The sequence below is a fragment of the Dendropsophus ebraccatus genome, chromosome 11, assembly GCF_027789765.1.
Source record: "Dendropsophus ebraccatus isolate aDenEbr1 chromosome 11, aDenEbr1.pat, whole genome shotgun sequence".
NCBI lineage: Eukaryota > Metazoa > Chordata > Amphibia > Anura > Hylidae > Dendropsophus > Dendropsophus ebraccatus.
In genome coordinates this window covers 97,141,997-97,167,064 of record NC_091464.1, presented here as the reverse complement: position 1 = coordinate 97,167,064, position 25,068 = coordinate 97,141,997, and the positions used below count along the sequence as shown (strand labels likewise).

Genomic DNA, 25,068 nt, shown 5'->3' with positions numbered 1-25,068 from the left:
CTCCCCCCATCCTGTGATGATAACATCCTGCCCTCTCCCCCCTCCTGTGATAACATCCCGCCCCTCCCCCCATCCTGTGATAACATCCCACCCCTCTCCCCCCATCCTGTGATAACATCCTGCCCTCTCCCCCCTCCTGTGATAACATCCCGCCCCTCCCCCCATCCTGTGATAACATCCCACCCCTCTCCCCCCATCCTGTGATAACATCCCGCCCCCTCCCCCCATCCTGTGATGATAACATCCTGCCCTCTCCCCCCTCCTGTGATAACATCCCGCCCCTCCCCCCATCCTGTGATAACATCCCACCCCTCTCCCCCCATCCTGTGATAACATCCCACCCCTCTCCCCCCATCCTGTGATAACAACATCCCTCACACATTCACTGCAGATAAGGCACAAGACAAGGTTTTCGTCCATGTATACCCAAGAGCTGCAATTAAAATTCTGCACTGTGGGAGATACAGATGTTACTCCCAGCTCTTTATAATAGGCCGATGCAGAATTGTGAATACAGCTCTGGCAGTGACCTAGTAACAAGCTCTCTGAGACATTCTGCTCTATACACAGACCCTCAGCGCCACCACCACGTCTTCTTCCGTTACACCAGCCCCGTCCACTCAATACTAGTGTCTTTAATCCCAGAGAGGCGGAGTCTCTGCATGAAGTGCCAGTGATGGCCGCAATCTTGTCCGCCATCAGGCTACATAAAAAAAAACAAAAAATGCTGCCCTGAGAGGTAAACACAATGGATTGGCCATAACTAGTCACATGACCAACCCTGACACAGTGGGAGGAGTCAGATAATGCAGCAGCTCTGGAGGTCAGGTAGATAAACTGTTGTGGTTCTTATTTCCTAAAGAGAGCCTGCCCCGAAGGCGCTAGTGAGGGCGGAGCCACCCCACCCCAATGTCGCTGGTGAGGGTGGAGCCACACCGCCCCGATGGCACTGGTGAGGGCGGAGCCACCCCACCCCAATGTCGCTGGTGAGGGTGGAGCCACACAGCCCCAATGTCGCTGGTGAGGGTGGAGGCGGGGTTACCCTGGCCCCACCCCCAGTAAGAGGTAATGGCAAAAAGATTGTGCGATTCCCTGATATAGTCGAGTCCTGAGATTGTTGCTGCCTCCTGTAGTGAGAATGAACGGATAAAAGCAGAGACGCAGCTATTTTCTAAGCTTCACATTCAAGAGACAAATCGTCCTGGCGTCCGAATGTCAAGTCCACGGTGATCAGCCAACACTGACCTGACAGAGGGCAGCCATGACACAGTCACTCCGGCAGGCGGCTGAACACCTCGTGCATCAGCGGGGTGTAATCCGGCTGAATGTCCCAGATACTCAGCAGCTGCCTACTGTGCTCATCGTTCATGGTACGCAGCTCTGTCAGACACTCCATTATCTTCGCAAAGAGGAACCTGAGACCAAACAGGTAACATGTCACTTGGGAGAAGTTAAAGGCTATAATAGGGGCAACAGGTAACACACCTGTACAGTAGTCACCTGGGAGGGGGGGGGGGGCAGGTAACATGTCACACACCTGTACAGCAGTCACCTGGGAGGGGGGCAGGTATAACGTAACACACCTGTACAGTAGTCACCAGGGAGGGGGGGGCAGGTAACACGTCACACACCTGTACAGCAGTCACAGTCACCTGTGGGGGGGGGGGATAGGTTACACGTCACACACCTGCACAGCAGTCACCTGGTGGGGCAGGTAACACATCACACATCTGCACAGCAGTCACCTTGGGGTGGTTACACGTCACACACCTGCACAGCAGTCACCTGGGGGGGGGGGTAAGTTACACGTCACACCTGCACAGCAGTCACCTGGTGGGGCAGGTAACACATCACACATCTGCACAGCAGTCACCTTGGGGTGGTTACACGTCACACACCTGCACAGCAGTCATCTGGGGGGGGGGGAGGGTAGATTACACGTCACACCTGCACAGCAGTGACCTGGGGGGGGGTAGGTTACACGTCACACACCTGCACAGCAGTCACCTGGGGGGGGGGGTAGGTTACACGTCACACACCTGCACAGCAGCCACCTGGGGAAGGGGGGGGGTAGGTTACACGTCACACACCTGCACAGCAGTCACCTTGGGGGGGGGGGGGGGGGGTTACACAACCCACACCTGCACAGCAGTCACCTGGGGGGGGGGGGGGGGGAACAGGTAACACATAACACACACCTGCACAGCAGTCACCTGGGGGACCAGTAACACGTCACCTCTCACCTGCTCTCCAGGGAGGGCGGCCGCTGGCTCTCTATGTAAGCAGTCAGGGTCAGCGCTAGATGCTCCTGGATCTCATCAATTTTTCGATGGTCACTGACACCCGGACGATCTGAAATATAAAAAGACGTTGCAAGATGCAAACAAAGAACTTCTGTCTGTGGGCACTGAACCATGTGACTCCCCCCTCCATCTGACGGCACATGACCCTGTGACCCCTAGGCCTCATCCCCGAGTAAAGGACCTGGGGGTAAACATGTGACATTGGGGGCTGCGGTCTGTACACACCCCACGTCTGGCTCTCAAATCAGTCTGCTAATTACTTTACCTAACTGTTTACCTTCTTATAAACAAAATCCTTGGGGGTCTCCTAATCTATACAGCAGGGATGCACCCCTATCAAGCCTCCGAATACACTGACCACACCCCTAGCACCGCCCCGATTACTGCAGATGCGGCTGGACAGGGGGGGGAACCTGTGTGCCCCTGTGCGGCTGGACAGGGGGGGGGGGGCCTGTGTGCCCCTGTGCGGCTGGACAGGGGGGGGGAGCCTGTGTGCCCCTGTGCGGCTGGACAGGGGGGGGGAACCTGTGTGCCCCTGTGCGGCTGGACAGGGGGGGGGAACCTGTGTGCCCCTGTGCGGCTGGACAGGGGAGGGGAACCTGTGTGCCCCTGTGCGGCTGGACAGGGGGGGGGACCTGTGTGCCCCTGTGCGGCTGGACAGGGGGGGGGGGGGGAACCTGTGTGCCCCTGTGCAACTAAACAGGGGGGGACCTGTGTGCCCCTGTGCAACTAAACAGGGGGGGGAACCTGTGTGCCCCTGTGCAACTAGACAGGAGGGGACCTGTGTGCCCCTGTGCAACTAGACAGGAGGGGACCTGTGTGCCCCTGTGCAACTAAACAGGGGGGGACCTGTGTGCCCCTGTGCAACTAGACAGGGGGGGGACCTGTGTGCCCCTGTGCAACTAGACAGGGGGGGGACCTGTGTGCCCCTGTGCGGCTGGACAGGGGGGGGGGACCTGTGTGCCCCTGTGCAACTAAACAGGGGGGGGGGACCTGTGTGCCCCTGTGCGACTGGACAGTGGGGGACCTGTGTGCCCCTGTGCGACTGGACAGTGGGGGGGGGGGACCTGTGTGCCCCTGTGCGACTGGACAGTGGGGGACCTGTGTGCCACCATTACATATGGAAGCTACGGTACCTGCAGAGAACAGGGAGATGGCTTGCATCAGTGCGTACTCCTCGACGTGCAGACGCAGCTTCTTCAGCATACAGTGAACCCGAATCAGTGGCTCCAAGAAGAGTTGGCTGAAGCCGACTGTGGATGGGATACACATTGTGTAATGGTCAAAGGGCAGACACATAAGACGACAGCAGGCGCTGCGTACTCACCCATGGCTAGGTCCTCACTGTTGTACTTGTACTGACCACATAACCAGCTCTCCGTTCTGTAGTCAAACACTGTGTTGAATCGGATAAAGCAGAGCTCCAAGGCGCAGCCTTTCAGCAGAGCGATCTGATCCTCCATACCCAGATCCCTGAGGAATCAGACACGAGGAGGTCACACCACTGGATAAACATGGCCGCCAGGTTCTCATTATCTGGAGGGGAGGGATCAGTACCTGAAGTGCGGGATAATTTTGGCAAAGTGTATAATGCCCTTGATTACGTAGGTGAGCAGGTCGGACATGTGAGGTAACATGGTGAAGACGGAGGATTCCTGCCTGTGGTCTGGGGGATACGGGTCCCGTCTGATGGGCTGAGAATAAAAATGAGAATATTGAGACGACATCCCCAATCTCCAAACTACATCCTAAGGTAACCTCACCCCAACCCTAATATGGCGGAGTCTGATAAGACAGCACGCAGACTACAGACTACTGCCCAATACAACACAGTGATCAGAGCTGCAGTGTAAAACATGGCGGAGTCTGATAAGACAGGACGCAGACTACAGACTACTGCCCAATACAACACAGTGATAAGAGCTGCAGCGTAAAGCATGGTAAAGTGATGAGACAGGACGCAGACTGCAGACTACTGCCCAATACAACACCGTGATCAGAGCTGCAGCGTAAAGCATGGTGAAGTCTGATGAGACAGGACGCAGACTGCAGACTACTGCCCAATACAACACAGTGATCAGAGCTGCAGTGTAAAGCATGGTGAAGTCTGATGAGACAGGACGCAGACTGCAGACTACTGCCCAATACAACACCGTGATCAGAGCTGCAGTGTAAAGCATGGTGAAGTCTGATGAGACAGGACGCAGACTGCAGACTACTGCCCAATACAACACAGTGATCAGAGCTGCAGTGTAAAGCATGGTGGAGCTGTAGAAGGTTCTTCCACCGTCCTCACCCGGTAGTTCCTGAAGTAGGTGAAGGTGCTGTCAAATGTCTTCTTTTGGGCCTCAGCGAGATGCTGCACCAGCTTCTCCTGCTCCTCTGTCAGGCCGGACGCGCGGGTCGGGGTCGGGATCTGGGACAATCTCTGCTTCTTCTTGATCAGGGAGCGTCGCAGCTCCACAGCCTCGTCTGACATGATGACTGCGAGAGAAACACAGAAGAAAAACATGGTGGGCCTCACCATCAACAGCAGTGTACATGAACACATCCACCCACATGGCGGTCTATACAGCTCCAGTACTGGGACCCTCGCTCCAGCTACACTGCACTTATTATAGGTATAAATGACCATAGCCACTACAAGTCAATCCATCCACAGAGCTGCAGCTTCCCTCACATGTGTGTTACTATGGTAACCATGAGGCCTCATGTATACATAGAGTAATGCATCTATAGAACTGCAGCTTCCCTCACGTGTTACTATGGTAACCGCGAAGCCACACAGATATGTGGAATAATAGGTCTGCAGAACCACAGCCATCTTTATGTGTGTTACTATGGTAACCATGAGGCCAGGCACATACATGGAGGTCTGGTCACCACACACTGACATCACCATAAGGACTCACGCTCCTTCTTCATCCCGATGTCCAGGCATTTCTTCAGCCGGCAGGCCTGGCAGTGCCGCCGGTTATTCTTGTTGATGATGCAGGCGTTCTGGAAGGGGCAGCTGAGCTGCAGGCGGCGCTTCATGGCACGTCTGGGGGAAAAAAGGGATAACATGACTTCTGAGGGGACAATAAAGACTGCGACACACGAGGAAACAGGATGGGACACTAATGACTGCAACACACAAGGAAACACTAATGACTGAGAAACACAAACAGGAGGGGACACGACTGACACAAGGAAACAGGAGGGGACACTAATGACTGCGACACACGAGGAAACGGGAGGGGACACTAATGACTGCGACACACGAGGAAACGGGAGGGGACACTAATGACTGCGACACACACGAGGAAACGGGAGGGGACACTAATGACTGCAACACACAAGGAAACGGGAGGGGACACTAATGACTGCGACACACGAGGAAACGGGAGGGGACACTAATGACTGCGACACACGAGGAAACGGGAGGGGACACTAATGACTGCGACACACACGAGGAAACGGGAGGGGACACTAATGACTGCGACACACGAGGAAACGGGAGGGGACACTAATGACTGCGACACACAAGGAAACGGGAGGGGACACTAATGACTGCGACACACACGAGGAAACGGGAGGGGACACTAATGACTGCAACACACAAGGAAACACTAATGACTGAGAAACACAAACAAACAGTAGGGGACACTAATGACACAAGGAAACAGGTGGGGACACTAATGACTGCGACACACAAGGAAACAGGAGAGGACACTAATATGACCAACACACATGAGGAAACAGGAGGGGACACTAATGACAGACACACATGAGGAAACAGGAGGGGACACTAATGACAGACACACATGAGGAAACAGGAGGGGACACTAATATGATTGCGACACACGAGGAAACAGGAGGGGAGACTAATGACAGTGACACAGGTGGGGACACTAATGACGGATACACACAATTGTGAGGATACTAATGACAGTGACATGTGAGGAGATCGGGGTGGGGGGGTGGGGGGACAATAACACAAATTATTCTGTCAGGTCTATTACATCTCTATATTGTATATAGCTATTACACACACACACACACACACACACACACACACACACATCTATGACAGAGACTGAGCTGCGGCTCCTGCGTCCCGGAACGGATTAGGCTCGAAATTCAAGGCACCACTGTATACTATATACAGCCTCCAGTGACTATAACAAATATACTATATACAGCCTCCAGTGACTATAACATCTATACTATATACAGCCTCCAGTGACTATAACAAATATACTATATACAGCCTCCTGTGACTATAACATCTATACTATATACAGCCTCCAGTGACTATAACAAATATACTATATACAGCCTCCTGTGACTATAACATCTATACTATATACAGCCTCCTGTTACTATAACACACATTATATATATATATATATATATATACAGCCTCCAGTGACTGTTATAATCACTGGAGGCTGTATATAGTATATATATGTTATAGTTCAGGGAAGAAAAAGAGTGCTGCACCTCACACCTATGGCTGATACTAGTACCTCTCGGCTGCATAAAAAACATCAGAATTCTGTATGTGAATTGATCAAGCCATACTGCCCCATGTACCGCGTGCAGGTATCTGATACACATGGGTCCCTACACTAAGTCCACACTGTGCCAGTCAGCGACCACCACCCCCGCAGGCGTGCACAGCCAGGGAAGGGAGGCCATGGAACAGCCCTGCAACCCCCATGCCACAGGACCAGACCACACCAAAACCCAGCCAGCACCACCGGCGGAGGAAGCTGCCCCCAAACAGCACAAGTCTGGATAAGGTATTGCACTTACCATAGCTATCAAAGATATAATGGGACAGACAGGAGGGATTAAAACCATGAGCACTCAGGTGTCTCCTGCTAATTGCGGTCATGTGGGTCTCACCAGGAGGAGTGCAAAACACGGAGCAATGGTAAGTGTAATACCATATCCATACTGGTGTCGTTTGGGGGCAGCCTTCCCCGCCGGTGGTGCTGGCTGGGTTTTGGTGGGGCTTTTTGGGTCTGGACCTGTGACATTGTGCCTCCTGTGCCTGGACCTGTGCCTCCCTTCCCTGCACGTGCATGCTTTGCGGGGTTGGCGGTCGCTGACCGACACGGTGTGGAGTTAGCGTAGGGACCCGTGTGGACCAGAGGACCTGCGCGGTGGTACACGGGGCAATATGGCTTGATCAATTCATATACAGACACTCTGGTGTTGATTTTTAATATAGGCCTAGCGGCATTAGTATCAGCCATAGATGGGATGTGCAGCTGTTCCATTCTCTCCAATTCGTGTCATATATATTAATATATATATATATATATGTATGTGTGTTATAGTCACAGGAGGCTGTATATAGTATATACATTATAGTCACTGGAGGCTGTATATAGTATATACATTATAGTCACTGGAGGCTGTATATAGTATAGATGTTATAGTCACTGGAGGCTGTATATAGTGTGTGTGTAATATATATATATATATATATATATATATATATATATATATATATATATATATATACAGCCTCCAGTTACTATAATGTATATATACTATATACAGCCTCCAGTGACTATAACATCTATACTATATACAGCCTCCAGTGACTATAATGTATATACTATATACAGCCTCCTGTGACTATAACCTTTGTGGCTTTTAAACATTCAGGTCCATTTCATTAATAGGCCCGGCCACAATGGAGTCCTAGAGTTGCCTAGGAACCCCACGTCTTCCCTTGGTGAGAAAGAGATAAAATACTTATCCATCAGGGGGACAGTGATTGGCGGCCATGTCAAGTGACTCTAAAAATGTCAGTGACTGAAACACTCCATAATATACAATTCTCTGAGAGGGGAATAGTCTCCAGCCATTAGACACAATGGCTGGCTAGCATTACTAGCTCCTCTCTGCCCCAGTATAGCAGGTGTATGTATGTATGTATGTATGTATGTATGTATGCGTGTGTGTGTGTGTGTATGTGTGTGTGTATGCGTGCTTGCGTGTGTGTGTATGTGCGGTGTATAAATGTGTGTGTGTGTGTGTGTGTGTGTGTGTGTGTGTGTGTGTGTGTGCGCGCGTGCGTGTCACCCAGACAATTTTGTGTTTTCTCTGAAATCTCATACTTTAATTTATCCAATGAGTTGCAAAATGAATAGAAATCTCATCCAGAAATTGACAGAGTTAGAAATAATGATTTTTATATGAAATAATAATCTTCTACAGTTGTGCCTTGGATTAGGAGCATGATTCTTTCCGGGACGGCGCTTGTAATCCAAATCACTCTTATACCAAAGCAAATTTGCCCATAAGAAATCACTGATCTGCAGACAATTGGTTTCACCCCCCAAATATAATAATTATTTATTCTGACTTACATGTAGAAGAGATAAAACACTGAGAAGCATTGATATATGTGATATATAAGTTACTGTACAGTATAGCAGCATGTGGTGTATAATGTATAGTAACTGTATAACCCTGATAACACTGCAGCAGCTGGATATGTGATATATAAGTTACTGTACAGTATAGCAATCACTATACATTATATACCACATGCTAACTGTATAACCCTGATAACACAGCAGCTGGATATGTGATATATAAGTTACTGTACAGTATAGCAGCATGTGGTATATAATGTATAGTAACTGTATAACCCTGATAACACAGCAGCTGGATATGTGATATATAAGTTACTGTACTGTATAGCAGCATGTGGTATATAATGTATAGTAACTGTATAACCCTGATAACACAGCAGCAGCTGGATATGTGATATATAAGTTACTGTACAGTATAGCAGCATGTGGTATATAATGTATAGTAACTGTATAACCCTGATAACACAGCAGCAGCTGGATATGTGATATATAAGTTACTGTACAGTATAGCAGCATGCGGTGTATAATGTATAGTAACTGTATAACCCTGATAACACAGCAGCTAGATATGTGATATATAAGTTACTGTACAGTATAGCAGCATGTGGTGTATAATGTATAGTAACTGCAGGGCCGCCATCAGGAATTTCTGGGCCCCGTACACTCAAAGTGTCTGGGCCCCCCATTACCAAAAATTCCGGAACATATCTTTGACTGATGTCTCTGGTACGGTGTGCAGACACAGCTGCCTATAGAGGATTGGGTTTCATTCGATATGTCCCACACCAGACCAGTTCCACCCAATCTCCCAGCAGCACCTGCGTCTGAACACCACTCCAGAGACATCAACTTTCATTTAAAAAAAAAAAAAACTTTTGACATGTTATAGAGACATATCAAAAGTTTTGATCGGTCTGGGTCCGAGTATTCAGACCCATACCGAACAGGAGAAGACTGCTGCAGCGCATCCTCTCCGCCGCTCTGTGTAATAAAAAAAAAAATACACCATAGACAACTAACATTAGAAGTCTGTTTTCTTTTTTTTTTCAAACACAGAGCGGGAGTGGACTGTGCTGCAGTCGTCCCCAAAAAAACAACTTTGAAAAACCATATGTAAATTACCCCATGTAGTCATGTGGGCGGCCCTCAGTGGCGAAGTAGTCATGGCTCACACAAAAATATCTTCTCTATTTACACCTGTAATTTCCCAAGTGCCGACGTCATTGCTGGGTAAAATAACAGATTGACAAAATATCCGGGCTTACCATGAAGAGATGACCCCCATTAATATAACACACATACATCGTATACACACAGCACATACTATATATATTACATAAATCATATACACACAACACACACACTGTATATATTACATACATCATATACACACAACACACACACTGTATATATTACATACATCATATACACACAACACACACTGTATATATTACATACATCATATATACACAACACACACTGTATACATTACATACATCATATACACACAACACACACTGTATATATTAAATACATCATACACACACAACACACACTGTATACATTACATACAGTCACACTTTAAACAGATATATACACGTATGTACATTTTATATTTACATCCATACTACTAATACACAGGGCCAATTCTAGCTTTTCTGCTGCCTGAGGTTAAAATTAAAATGATGTTCTGCAGCAGCTGAAGTGTGTATGATGAGGTTCTGCAGCAGCTGAGGTGTATTATGATGTTCTACAGCAGCTTAGGTTTATGATGAAGTTCTGCAGCAGCTGAGGTGTATGATGAGGTTCTGCAGCAGCTGAGGTGTATGATGATGTTCTGCAGCAGCTGAGGTGTATGATGAGGTTCTGCAGCAGCTGAGGTGTATGATGAGGTTCTGCAGCAGCTGAGGTGTATGATGAGGTTCTGCAGCAGCTGAGGTGTATGATGAGGTTCTGCAGCAGCTGAGGTGTATGATGAGGCTCCGCAGCAGCTGAGGTGTATGATGAGGTTCTGCAGCAGCTGAGGTGTATGATGAGGTTCTGCAGCAGCTGAGGTGTATGATGAGGTTCTGCAGCAGCTGAGGTGTATGATGAGGCTCCGCAGCAGCTGAGGTGTATGATGATGTTATGCCGCAGCTGAGTTGTATTATGAAGGTAAGCAGACATCATACTACACCTCAGCTGCTGCAGAGCCTCATTATACACCTCAGCTGCTGCAGAACCTCATCATACACACCTCGCAGCTGCTGCAGAACCTCATAATACACCTCAGCTGCTGCAGAACCTCATAATACACACCTCAGCTGCTGCAGAACCTCATAATACACCTCAGCTGCTGCAGAACCTCATAATACACCTCAGCTGCTGCAGAACTTCATAAGCCTCTCACTTTATAAAGAACCAAGCATCATCTTTTAGCTATAATTGTACAAGTTTCAGCATACAGCACAGAGGGGCTGAGGATACAGATATCCAGAGCTGTGCTCACCATTACTATCTGGTGTGCACAGGGTGGTAGCCTAACCCCCACTCCAGGTGACCCCCCCAACTCTCAAACACACACATACACCTCACTAACACACACACACCTCACAAACCCACACACACACACACACACCTCACTAACACACACACACCTCACTAACACACACACACCTCACTAACACACACACACAACTCACTAACACACACACACACAACTCACTAACACACACACACACCTCACTAACACACACACACACAACTCACTAACACACACACACAACTCACTAACACACACACACACAACTCACTAACACACACACACACAACTCACTAACACACACACACACAACTCACTAACACACACACACAACTCACTAACACACAACTCACTAACACACACACACAACTCACTAACACACACACACAACTCACTAACACACACACACAACTCACTAACACACACACACACAACTCACTAACACACACACACAACTCACTAACACACACACACACAACTCACTAACACACACACACAACTCACTAACACACACACACAACTCACTAACACACACACACAACTCACTAACTCACTAACACACACACACAACTCACTAACACACACACACAACTCACTAACACACACACACAACTCACTAACACACACACACAACTCACTAACACACACACACAACTCACTAACACACACACACACACAACTCACTAACACACACACACAACTCACTAACACACACACACTTACATTCTCTGCAGGGAAAGTCTGGGGCAGCATGAGGTGCAGTCATCTTCTTCTTCTCTCCTGCACACAGCCGGCCCGGGCCCCTCCTGCTCCTCTTGTCCCGACAGAGAACGCAGCCAGAGAAGGTACCAAGGTGGCTGGGGAGGGGCCCGGGGGGGAGTGAGGAGGGGGCCCTGCTTGTGTGTGCAGTACAGTTGTGAGGAGCTTCAGCGGGCCCCCTGAATTCTAGTTTGGGCCCGGGCCCCTTACAACTGTACTGCCAATACTGCCCTGATGGCGGCCCTGAGTAACTGTATAACCCTGATAACACAGCAGCAGCAGCAGCTTGTAGGTACAGGATGGAGCTGCAAATGCCCATAATGCAGTAGTGTAGTACAACAGGCTAGAATAGAGAAGCAGGGCTGCTGTCAGAGGTCTGTGTGGTCACATGACAGCAATGGGGAGGAGGTGTGTTCAGCATGGACCAATCAGGAAGGGAGAATCACAGCTGTGCAGGAGGACGGATACAGAAACTTTTCTACACAGCAGTGTGAAAGGCTGAGTGTAAGTGCAGGCACATTATAGCAGCAGTGTGTATAGCTGAGTGTGAGTGCAGGCACATTCTAGCAGGAATGGAGAGGATTGGAAACATAAGGACTGACAGAGCCTGCAGGGAGCATGAAGGAATGAGCAGGGCAGATGTGGGCACATACATGCAGCACTCTCTGTCCGGGGAGAGAGGGGTTACAGCTATGGAGAGATTACCCCCACAGTCCTGTCCCCTGATGTAAGCCCCAGCCTGAAGTGGATCTGCTATGATTTGAAAGATGAGGGGAACATCCTGGGTCAGAGTACAGGGCTGTAGACCCCACTATGCAGACCATGCCCCTCCACTCCACCACTCCCGCTCCCATCCAGTACAGGGAGCTCTTAGGGCCCTATTGCACGGGATGATTCTCGTTCGAATTATCATTACATCGTTCTGATCTAAACAATAATTGTTCGGTTGACTAGCAGTTAACGAATAAACGACTAAAGAGAAATAGTTGATTGTTTAACGAGACCTGGATCTATTTTTATCGTTGCTCGTTTGTACATCATTTGGTGGAATAAAAAATCGTTTGCTCTTTCCTTGGTGGTTAGTGGGTGCAATCAACAGCTAATTGGTGAAAATCCTATTGGCTAAAGGCATTGATTGACAGGGACCATACTTTCATTTCAAATACATTTTCTATTGATTATATTTATTTATTAATAAGATAAAATACTAAAGACTAAATAGCTTAAATATATAAAACATAAATTCTATTCTATTCCTTGGGGGGGGAATAGTTTTTGTAGCCCCTTTAAATAATGAAGGTCTGACAAATTTCACAAAACAGCATTTTGCTTAAAAACATTTATAATATTCATTGGTTGCATACGAATAAAAAAAAAAAAAAAAATACGCCCATTGGAGGCAAAAAAAATGACTTGCCCCACCTACTTTAACGATAATCTGTTGTTTATCGTTCCGTTGAATCACTGTGAAGCGAATGATCAACGGGGAAAAAGACCGCAAGAACGACTAGAATTAAAGACCATCGCTCCTTTGAATTGTGCAAACGATCTCAAGAAGCTCGCAAAGCGGTCTTTAGAGGACATTTATCGTCAACGATAATTCGAACGATAATCGTCCCGTGGAATAGGGCCCTTACACCAAAGGGGGGGGCGGGGGGGCCACGGCAGAATGGAGTGATAGCCTTCCTTCCTTATTCAATTCAAATATAAAACACTAAAAACTACTACGTTATGTATAGAAAATAAAAAGCCACAACACTGAAATAAAAAAAAATACTAAAGGAAATTAAAGATCTAAAACTATAGTAAAACAACATGCTAAATCAGGATGAAAAAAAAATAGCAAATTACAGTGTTCTGGTCGCTTCTAACACAACGCTAAAACCACGGGATCTTACCAGATTTGATTTAATTCTATTATTTCAGCGTTTAGAGGTTTTATATTTTTGCTGTATTTCATATTTTTAGATTTTTTTTTATTTTTCTCCATTTGTTGGTTCTTAGCAGATGAAGTGTGCGGCAGGGTGCTTCACTCCCCAGCTCTGCGCGCGCCTGAGATCCATTATAAGGGGGCCTTTACACAGACAGATTATTGAAGCCAAAGCCAGGAGTGAATGTGAGAAGAGGAGAAATCTCAGTCTTTCCTTTATGACCTGTTCTCTTTTTATAGTCTGTTCCTGGCTTTGGCTTCAATAACCTGCCAGATAAATCTGTCTGTGTAAAGGCACCCTAAGCAATGAAGCGTCTTGTGTAATCAGTTGGAGTGATCGCAGAGTCAGGGAGTGAAGCACACTGCTGCACGCTTCACCTGGCGATCAGCAATGATCAGCCCAGCACTGAGACCCCGGAAGTCACAAGGTCATCCAAATGACAATAATGTTTGATACCTTAATAAGAAAACTTAGCAAAAAAAAGAGGCTAACTACTGTAAATCGAGAAATACAAGAAAAATAATAAAACTTACACAAACAAAGTAAAAAAATTACTGGGATAAAAGGTACGATTTCAACTAAAAACGACATAAAAGTATAAGGGTTATCCGTGTTTGTGGCGGCGGCTCCATCGACTCCCCCCTCATTCCTTTTCTTACAGACACTTTCTGGGGATTTACCAACCACATGTGAGGGACGATGGTGACCTACGACCCTAGGCTGATGAGACCAGTATACACCAACCTGCACCAGTGCCCCCCCCCATTGGGCTATGATCACGGTTACACTCAGGCCCCTCCCCCACCAGGGACAGCTACCTGAAGAATCCCTTGCAGCCTTCGCAGGTCATGGCATTGAAGTGATAGCCGGTGGCTCGGTCCCCACAGGCTCGGCAGATTTTGGGTTCACCGTCCTCATCGTCGTCCCCAGTTCCGCAGCTGGTGGAAGCCTCCTCTTCCTCCTCCTCCTCCTCCTCTTCCTCCAGTACGATGGCTTCCTGGACCTTGGACATGGTGCAGTCACACAGTCCTCACCCTCGGCTGCAGCCACTTCTTATAGTGTTGGGAGAGGCGACCACACAGATCTACCAGGAAGAAGCAGAGGCGGCACAGTCACAATCTTATTACATCTTTAAAGGGGTTGTCCAGCGAAAAAATGTTTTCTTTCAAATCAACTGGTATCAGAAAGTTAAATAGATTTGTAATTTACTTCTATTTAAAAATCTCAAGTCTTTCCATACTTATTAGCTACTATATATCCTGCATGAAGTGTTGTTTGTTTACATTTAGAAACATTGCTCTCTACTGACATCTCTGGCGGAGTCAGGAACTGTCCAGAGCAGCAGCAAGTCCCCATAGAAAACCTCTCCTGCTCAGGACAGTTCCCGACTCCGCCAGAGATGTCAGCAGAGAGCACTGTTTCTGAATGTAAACAAACAACACTTCCTGCAGGATATATAGTAGCTTATAAGTATGGGAAGACTTGAGATTTTTAAATAGAAGTAAATTACAAATCTATTTAACTTTCTGATACCAGTTGATTTGAAAGAAAACATTTTTTCGCTGGACAACCCCTTTAAGTTTTGTCCGTTTTGTTTATTTTATAGGTTTTGTATGACTGTTTTTTCTCTAGCAGTCACCACAAAGGGTTAAACCTCACAAACAGAAGAGTAATCTCAATTTACAACCTGCTGGTCTCCCTGTAACAGTGGGTGGCGGCTGTATGGCCCCGGGATGAGCAGTGGGAGCCACTGGGTAATAACACAAGGACAATCTCTATGTAGTCGCCATATGGGGTTGTCACTCAGCTTTCCCAGAACACCGGTCAGCAAGTCTACATAGATACACAATTTTATCGGCTTGACAGATTACCTCATAAGGCTACAATGGCATTAGGAACGTAGCAAAGCTGGGTTTGCAATACGGCACTGTCCTTATGGCGTCTCAATACATCATTTGTTGTTTGCCATGGGACTGAAGGCGAATATACTGCATTATCCTAACACAAGCCGAAAGTCACAACGCAGAGTTACTACAACAAAATGGTGAAGTGTAAGAGCACGAGTGAGAAGGTACGTAAGAAAATGGCGTAACCAGAGCTCCCCTGAGGAGATGAAAGTCCACAGAAGAGCAGACTGACCAGACCTCCCCTGAGGAGATGAGAGAAGGTCCACAGGAGAGAGGAGTGACCAGACCTCCCCTGAGGAGATGAGAGAAGGTCCACAGGACAGGGGAGTGACCAGCCCTCCCCTGAGGAGATGAGAGAAGGTCCCTAGGAGAGAGGAGTGACCAGACCTCCCCTGAGGAGATGAGAGAAGGTCCACAGGAGAGAGGAGTGACCAGACCTCCCCTGAGGAGATGAGAGAAGGTCCACAGAAGAACAGACTGACCAGACCTCCCCTGAGGAGATGAGAGAAGGTCCACAGGACAGGGGAGTGACCGGCCCTCCCCTGAAGAGATGGGAGAAGGTCCACAGGAGAGAGGAGTGACCGGCCCTCCCCTGAGGAGATGAGAGAAGGTCCCTAGGAGAGAGGAGTGACCAGACCTCCCCTGAGGAAATGAGAGAAGGTCCACAGGAGAGAGGAGTGACCGGCCCTTTCCTGAGGAGATGAGAGAAAGTCCACAGAAGAGCAGAATGACCAGACCTCCCCTGAGGAGATGAGAGAAGGTCCACAGAAGAGCAGACTGACCAGACCTCCCCTGAGGAGATGAGAGAAGGTCCACAGGACAGGGGAGTGACCAGCCCTCCCCTGAGGAGATGAGAGAAGGTCCCTAGGAGAGAGGAGTGACCAGACCTCCCCTGAGGAGATGAGAGAAGGTCCACAGGAGAGAGGAGTGACCGGCCCTCCCCTGAGGAGATGAGAGAAGGTCCACAGGAGAGAGGAGTGACTGGCCCTCCCCTGAGGAGATGAGAGAAGGTCCCTAGGAGAGAGGAGTGACCAGACCTCCCCTGAGGAGATGAGAGAAGGTCCACAGGAGAGAGGAGTGACCAGACCTCCCCTGAGGAGATGAGAGAAGGTCCCTAGGAGAGAGGAGTGGCCAGACCTCCCCTGAGGAGATGAGAGAAAGTCCACAGAAGAGCAGACTGACCAGACCTCCCCTGAGGAGATGAGAGAAGGTCCCTAGGAGAGAGGAGTGGCCAGACCTCCCCTGAGGAGATGAGAGAAGGTCCACAGGAGAGAGGAGTGGCCAGACCTCCCCTGAGGAGATGAGAGAAGGTCCACAGGAGAGAGGAGTGACTGGCCCTCCCCTGAAGAGATGGGAGAAGGTCCACAGGAGAGAGGAGTGACCGGCCCTCCCCTGAGGAGATGAGAGAAGGTCCCTAGGAGAGAGGAGTGACCAGACCTCCCCTGAGGAGACGAGAGAAAGTCCACAGAAGAGCATACTGACCAGACCTCCCCTGAGGAGATGAGAGAAGGTCCCTAGGAGAGAGGAGTGGCCAGACCTCCCCTGAGGAGATGAGAGAAGGTCCACAGGAGAGAGGAATGGCCAGACCTCCCCTGAGGAGATGAGAGAAGGTCCACAGGAGAGAGGAGTGACTGGCCCTCCCCTGAAGAGATGGGAGAAGGTCCACAGGAGAGAGGAGTGACCGGCCCTCCCCTGAGGAGATGAGAGAAGGTCCCTAGGAGAGAGGAGTGACCAGACCTCCCCTGAGGAGACGAGAGAAAGTCCACAGAAGAGCATACTGACCAGACCTCCCCTGAGGAGATGAGAGAAGGTCCCTAGGAGAGAGGAGTGGCCAGACCTCCCCTGAGGAGATGAGAGAAGGTCCACAGGAGAGAGGAGTGGCCAGACCTCCCCTGAGGAGATGAGAGAAGGTCCCTAGGAGAGAGGAGTGGCCAGACCTCCCCTGAGGAGATGAGAGAAGGTCCACAGGAGAGAGGAGTGACCAGACCTCCCCTGAGGAGATGAAAGAGTCCATAGGATAGGGAGCTAAGAGAAGCTCTGCCACTCCGGACTTTCCCTGAGGAGATGAGAGAATATCCACCCCCGTGAGGTCCACAGGAAAGAGGTGTAATGGGACCTCCCCAGAGCAGCTAAGAGAAGCTCCAACCCTGTGGGATCAGAGGAAAAGAGGTGTAACTAGTCCTCCCCCAAGATGATAAGCGAGGATCTGCCCCTGTAAGGTCCACAGGAAAGGAGTAACTGGACCTCCTCGAAGTAGGTGAGAGAGGGTCCATCCTTGCTGAATCTGAAGGAAAGAGGAGTAACCGGACCTCCCCAATGAGCTGAGAAAATGCCCACCCATGTGAGGTTCACAGGAAACAGGTGTCACCTAACATTCCTTGAGGGGCCTATACCCTCCACTGCAGCAGTGATTTTCTATGGACGTCGGACTCATCTCTTGTCATTTACGTATCGGAACGCAGACTGTGGGGACCGGTATCTGAAATGGCACTTGGAGAAAGGGGTAAGTGTCCAGCGCTCTGCCGGGGGATCGAGCAGGCTCTGCCCCGGGAGCCGGAGTGAAAGGTTTCCTTTAATAATCCTATTGTGTCCCCTTAAATCTGCAAGACAGAAGAAGAACTATACACGTGTATGTACGGATCACTACACTAACATAAGGTCAAGGGTCACACAACATAGTGGAGCAGAAAACTACTATGTGGGAAAAGGGAGGAGTCAAAAAGAAAAAACTGGTCTGTCAGGTACTGGAGGGGAAAGGGGTCACTGCAGGATACATGTATACATTACTGGAAGAGGTAGCTGGGATGTTTATATATTATATATACAAACCATGCATATATTATATACAGGGAGCAGAATTATAGTAGTATATTCCTGTATATAGGGAGCAGTATTATAGTAGTTATATTCCTGTATATAGGAGCAGTATTATAGTAGTTATATCCCTGTATATAGGAGCAGTATTATAGTAGTTATATTCCTGTATATAGGAGCAGTATTATAGTAGTTATATTCCTGTATATAGGAGCAGTATTATAGTAGTTATATCCCTGTATATAGGAGCAGTATTATAGTAGTTATATTCCTGTATATAGGGAGCAGTATTATAGTAGTTATATTCCTATATATAGGAGCAGTATTATAGCCGTTATATCCCTGTATATAGGAGCAGTATTATAGTAGTTATATTCCCGTATATAGGAGCAGTATTATAGTAGTTATATTCTTGTATATAGGAGCAGTATTATAGTAGTATATTCCTGTATATAGGAGCAGTATTATAGTAGTTATATTCCTGTATATAGGGAGCAGTATTATAGTAGTTATATTCCTATATATAGGAGCAGTATTATAGCAGTTATATTCCTGTATATAGGAGCAGTATTATAGTAGTTATATTCCTGTATATAGCAGTATTATAGTAGTTATATTCCTGTATATAGGAGCAGTATTATAGTAGGTATATTCCTGTATATAGGGAGCAGTATTATAGTAGTTATATTCCTGTATATAGGAGCAGTATTATAGCAGTTATATTCCTGTATATAGGAGCAGTATTATAGTAGTTATATTCCTGTATATAGGAGCAGTATTATAGTAGTTATATCCCTGTATATAGGGGCAGTATTATAGTAGTTATATTCCTGTATATAGGGGGCTGTATTATAGTAGTTATATCCCTGTATATAGGAGCAGTATTATAGTAGTTATATCCCTGTATATAGGGGCAGTATTATAGTAGTTATATTCCTGTATATAGGGGGCTGTATTATAGTAGTTATATCCCTGTATATAGGAGCAGTATTATAGTAGTTATACTACTATAATACTGCTCCTATATACAGGAATATTACTACAGTATTATAGTAGTATAATTCTGTATATAGGAGCAGTATTATAGTAGTTAAATTTAGAGTTGGAGCGATGTCCTGAACTTCAGGGAGAACCAGTCTGACCGTTTCTGGCCAGGTGGGGGCGCGCGCGTGCGTGTGTGTGAGTGTGCGTGCGTGCGTGCGCCGGGGGTAGGTTTAGGTGGAGGAGAGTGCGCGCATGCGGGGGGTAGGGTCAGGAGGGGGAGTGTGCGCGCATGCGGGGGGAAGGGTCAGGAGGGGGAGTGTGCGCGCGTGCGGGGGGAAGGGTCAGGAGGGGGAGTGTGCGCGCGTGCGGGGGGGGAAGGGTCAGGAGGGGGAGTGTGCGCGCATGCAGGGGGTAGGGTCAGGTGGGGAAGTGGGCGCGCGTGTGTACGGGGGTTAGGGTCAGATGGGGGAGTGTGCTAGCGCGTGTGTGGGGGGTAGGGTCAGGTGGGGGAGTGGGCGCGCATTTGGGGGGGTAGGGTCAGGTGGGGGAGTGGGCACGCGTGTGCGGGGGGGTAGGGTCAGGTGGGGAAGTGGGCACGCGTGTGCGGGGGGTAGGGTCAGGTGGGGGAGTGGACGCGCATTTGCAGGGGGTAGTGTCAGGTGGGGGAGTGGGCACGCGTGTGCGGGGGGTAGGGTCAGGTGGGGGAGTGGACGCGCATTTGCAGGGGGTAGTGTCAGGTGGGGGAGTGGGCACGCGTGTGTGTGGGGGGGTAGGGTCAGGTGGGGGAGTGTGTGTGTGCGGGGGGGGGGGGGGGGGGTGTCTGCGTGTGGAGGGTCAGGTGGGGTAGTACATAGAATGGAGACATTTATTTATGAACAGATTGTACGGCTCTCACCGAATTACATTTTAAAAAATTTGGGCCCAATTTTATCATAGGGTGTAATATATACAGAGGTGTAAACTGCACCCAGCAACCAATCACAGCTCAGATCCCACAGCAGCCAATCACAGCTCCTCTATCATTTTAAAAGAGCTGAAAGCTGAGCTGCGATTGGCTGCTGTGAGAGCTGAGCTGCGATTGGCTGCTGTGAGAGCTGAGCTGCGATTGGCTGCTGTGAGAGCTGAGCTGCGATTGGCTGCTGTGGGAGCTGAGCTGCGATTGGCTGCTGTGGGAGCTGAGCTGCGATTGGCTGCTGTGGGAGCTGAGCTGCGATTGGCTGCTGTGGGAGCTGAGCTGCGATTGGCTGCTGTGGGAGCTGAGCTGCGATTGGCTGCTGTGGGAGCTGAGCTGCGATTGGCTGCTGTGGGAGCTGAGCTGCGATTGGCTGCTGTGAGAGCTGAGCTGCGATTGGCTGCTGTGAGAGCTGAGCTGCGATTGGCTGCTGTGAGAGCTGAGCTGCGATTGGCTGCTGTGAGAGCTGAGCTGCGATTGGCTGCTGTGAGAGCTGAGCTGCGATTGGCTGCTGTGAGAGCTGAGCTGCGATTGGCTGCTGTGAGAGCTGAGCTGCGATTGGCTGCTGTGAGAGCTGAGCTGCGATTGGCTGCTGTGAGAGCTGAGCTGCGATTGGCTGCTGTGAGAGCTGAGCTGCGATTGGCTGCTGTGAGAGCTGAGCTGCGATTGGCTGCTGGGGGCAGTTTACACCACAGTATATATTAAACCCTATGATAAATCCCCCCCTCCCAGCTTGGCATTCAGCCAGCAAGGTTTCCTGCTCCTGCAGTATACCTGCACCTACACATCCCCCCCTATACCTACACATCCCCCCCTATACCTGCACATCCCCCCCTATACCTGCACATCCCCCCCTATACCTGCACATCCCCCCCTATACCTGCACATCCCCCCCATACCTACACATCCCCCCTATAACTGCACCTACACATCCCCCCTATACCTACACATCCCCCCCCTATACCTACACATCCCCCCCCTATACCTACACATCCCCCCCTATACCTACACATCCCCCTATACCTACACATCCCCCTATACCTACACATCCCCCCCAATACCTACACATCCCCCCCTATACCTACACACCCCCCCTATACCTACACATCCCCCCCAATACCTACACATCCCCCCCTATACCTACACATCCCCCCCAATACCTACACATCCCCCCTATACCTACACATCCCCCTATACCTACACATCCCCCCCAATACCTACACATCCCCCCCTATACCTACACATCCCCCCTATACCTACACATCCCCCCCAATACCTACACATCCCCCCCTATACCTACACATCCCCCCCTATACCTACACATCCCCCCCAATACCTACACATCCCCCCTATACCTACACATCCCCCCCTATACCTACACATCCCCCCCTATACCTACACATCCCCCTATACCTACACATCCCCCCCAATACCTACACATCCCCCCCTATACCTACACATCCCCCCTATACCTACACATCCCCCCCATACCTACACATCCCCCTATACCTACACATCCCCCCCTATACCTACACATCCCCCCCTATACCTACACATCCCCCCCTATACCTACACATCCCCCCCTATACCTACACATCCCCCCCTATACCTACACATCCCCCCCCCTATACCTACACATCCCCCCTATACCTACACATCCCCCCTATACCTACACATCCCCCCCTATACCTACACATCCCTTATATACCTACACATCCCCCCCATACCTACACATCCCCCCCCCCTATACCTACACATCCCCCCCCTATACCTACACATCCCCCCCAATACCTACACATCCCCCCTATACCTACACATCCCCCCTATACCTACACATCCCTTATATACCTACACATCCCCCCATACCTACACATCCCCCCCCCCTATACCTACACATCCCCCCCCTATACCTACACATCCCCCCCAATACCTACACATCCCCCCTATACCTACACATCCCCCCCATACCTACACATCCCCCCCCTATACCTACACATCCCCCCCCTATACCTACACATCCCCCCCAATACCTACACATCCCTCCTATACCTACACATCCCCCCCTATACCTACACATCCCTTATATACCTACACATCCCCCCCATACCTACACATCCCCCCCCCTATACCTGCACATCCCCCCCTATACCTACACATCCCCCCTATACCTACACATCCCCCCCAATACCTACACATCCCCCCCCCTATACCTGCACATCCCCCCTATACCTACACATCCCCCCCTATACCTACACATCCCCCCCTATACCTACACATCCCCCCCTATACCTACACCCCCCCCCCATATACCTACACCCCCCCCCCATATACCTACACATCCCCCCCATATACCTACACATCCCCCCCATATACCTACACATCCCCCCCCCATATACCTACACATCCCCCCCCCTATACCTGCACATCCCCCCCCCCTATACCTGCACATCCCCCCCCCTATACCTGCACATCCCCCCCCTATACCTGCACATCCCCCCCCCTATACCTGCACATCCCCCCCCTATACCTACACATCCCCCCCATATACCTACACATACACATCCCCCCCATCCTATACCTACACATCCCCCCCATATACCTACACATCCCCCCCTATACCTACACATCCCCCCCTATACCTGCACATCCCCCCCCTATACCTACACATCCCCCCATATACCTACACATACACATCCCCCCCATCCTATACCTACACATCCCCCCCCTATACCTACACATCCCCCCCCCCCTATACCTACACATCCCCCCTATACCTACACCCCCCCCCCATATACCTACACCCCCCCCCCCATATACCTACACCCCCCCCCCCATATACCTACACCCCCCCCCATATACCTACACCCCCCCCCCATATACCTACACATCCCCCCCATATACCTACACCCCCCCCCCATATACCTACACATCCCCCCCATCCTATACCTACACATCCCCCCCATATACCTACACCCCCCCCCCCCCATATACCTACACATCCCCCCCATATACCTACACCCCCCCCCATATACCTACACCCCCCCCCCATATACCTACACATCCCCCCCATATACCTACACATCCCCCCCATATACCTACACCCCCCCCCCATATACCTACACCCCCCCCCCCATATACCTACACATCCCCCCTATACCTACACATCCCCCCCATATACCTACACCCCCCCCCCATATACCTACACCTCCCCCCCCCATATACCTACACCCCCCCCCCATATACCTACACATCCCCCCCCCTATACCTACACATCCCCCCTAGCTGTGGCCCCAGTGAGCACAGCAGGGGGTGGGGCTGAGTACATGGGATATGCGGCTCTGGTATATATGAAGCTTAGGTGTGTGGCCCCCGGTATACAATATACACCGACCTCGTCAGTCTCACCTCTCTCCTCCCGGACTCTCCCGAGGCTCCCGGGACACCTCTCTGCTGCAGGACAGGACGCTCCCGGGACACCTCTCTGCTGCAGGACAGGACGCTCCCGGGACACCTCTCTGCTCCCGGACAGGACTCTCCCGAGGCTCCCGGGACACCTCTCTGCTCCCGGACAGGACTCTCCCGAGGCTCCCGGGACACCTCTCTGCTGCAGGACAGGACGCTCCCGGGACACCTCTCTGCTCCCGGACAGGACTCGCCCGAGGCTCCCGGGACACCTCTCTGCTCCCGGACAGGACTCGCCCGAGGCTCCCGGGACACCTCTCTGCTCCCGGACAGGACTCTCCCGAGGCTCCCGGGACACCTCTCTGCTCCCGGACAGGACTCTCCCGAGGCTCCCGGGACACCTCTCTGCTCCCGGACAGGACTCGCCCGAGGCTCCCGGGACACCTCTCTCCTCCTGATGTCCGCACTGACAGCGATCGCCGCTCAGCCAGAAGCCTCACAAGACTGGAGCAGCTTCAACCAATCCCGAAAGAGCTGGGCGGGGCCTGGGTGAGCAGCAGCCAGTCACGAGAGCGGGCGGGGCCATGGTACTGTGTGACGTCACGCGCTCAGGTGTTTTCCTGTTTACAGGTGTCGTCACGCTGAGCGTTTTCCCGGTGGATCCGGTTCTCCGGTGTGTGATCGTTGCCCGCCGCCTCTCCCGTTACTTTGGGCAGCTTCCCATTCTATGGTCAGGAGACTCCCAAACCTCCTGTATAACTTGGCAAGTTTCCTGCACATCGTAATATGGAATAATTTCACGTTTTATCATCATCGGAGCTGCACTGTAATATACTATACTGTAATATACTGTACTGTGATATAATATACTATAATATAATATACTGTAATATACTGCACTGTGATATAATATACTGTAATATACTGCACTGTAATATACTATACTGTAATATACTGTACTGTGATATACTATACTGTAATATACTATACTGTAATATACTGTACTGTGATATACTATACTGTAATATACTGCACTGTAATATACCATACTGTGATATAATATACTGTAATATACTGTACTGTGATATAATATACTATAATATACTATACTGTAA

At 49.8% G+C, this 25,068-nt stretch overlaps 1 protein-coding gene across 3 annotated transcripts; it reads right to left on the bottom strand.

The window, feature by feature from the left end:
* Nucleotides 1-355: 355 nt before the first annotated feature.
* On the bottom strand, nt 356-24,436 carry NR1I2 (nuclear receptor subfamily 1 group I member 2). 3 transcript variants are annotated; one of them, XM_069946299.1, is made up of 10 exons: nt 24,063-24,436; nt 23,957-24,028; nt 14,713-14,978; nt 5,216-5,346; nt 4,600-4,787; nt 3,861-3,997; nt 3,631-3,776; nt 3,440-3,556; nt 2,244-2,352; nt 356-1,415 (listed from the first exon to the last, which is right to left on the bottom strand). In XM_069946299.1, exons 3-10 carry the CDS (start codon nt 14,904-14,906, stop codon nt 1,271-1,273), a joined length of 1,167 nt encoding a protein of 388 aa, XP_069802400.1. In that variant the 5' UTR covers nt 14,907-14,978; nt 23,957-24,028; nt 24,063-24,436; the 3' UTR covers nt 356-1,270. The 3 variants fall into 3 exon arrangements, with proteins under 3 accessions (XP_069802400.1, XP_069802399.1, XP_069802401.1); XM_069946298.1 differs by having other exon boundaries at nt 23,943-24,436; XM_069946300.1 differs by having other exon boundaries at nt 1,350-1,415; nt 2,199-2,352; nt 23,957-24,436.
* Nucleotides 24,437-25,068: the final 632 nt, after the last annotated feature.

Excerpts from the sequence above, each read along its gene's own strand:
- NR1I2 (XM_069946298.1), bottom strand. The coding sequence starts at position 14,906 with ATGTCCAAGGTCCAGGAAGCCATCGTACTGGAGGAAGAGGAGGAGGAG. Across the intron at positions 3,557-3,630 it reads CAGTGAGGACCTAGCCATGG|TCGGCTTCAGCCAACTCTTC; the intron begins GTGAGTACGCAG and ends TCCCATCCACAG. Across the intron at positions 2,353-3,439 it reads CATCTCCCTGTTCTCTGCAG|ATCGTCCGGGTGTCAGTGAC; the intron begins GTACCGTAGCTT and ends TTTATATTTCAG.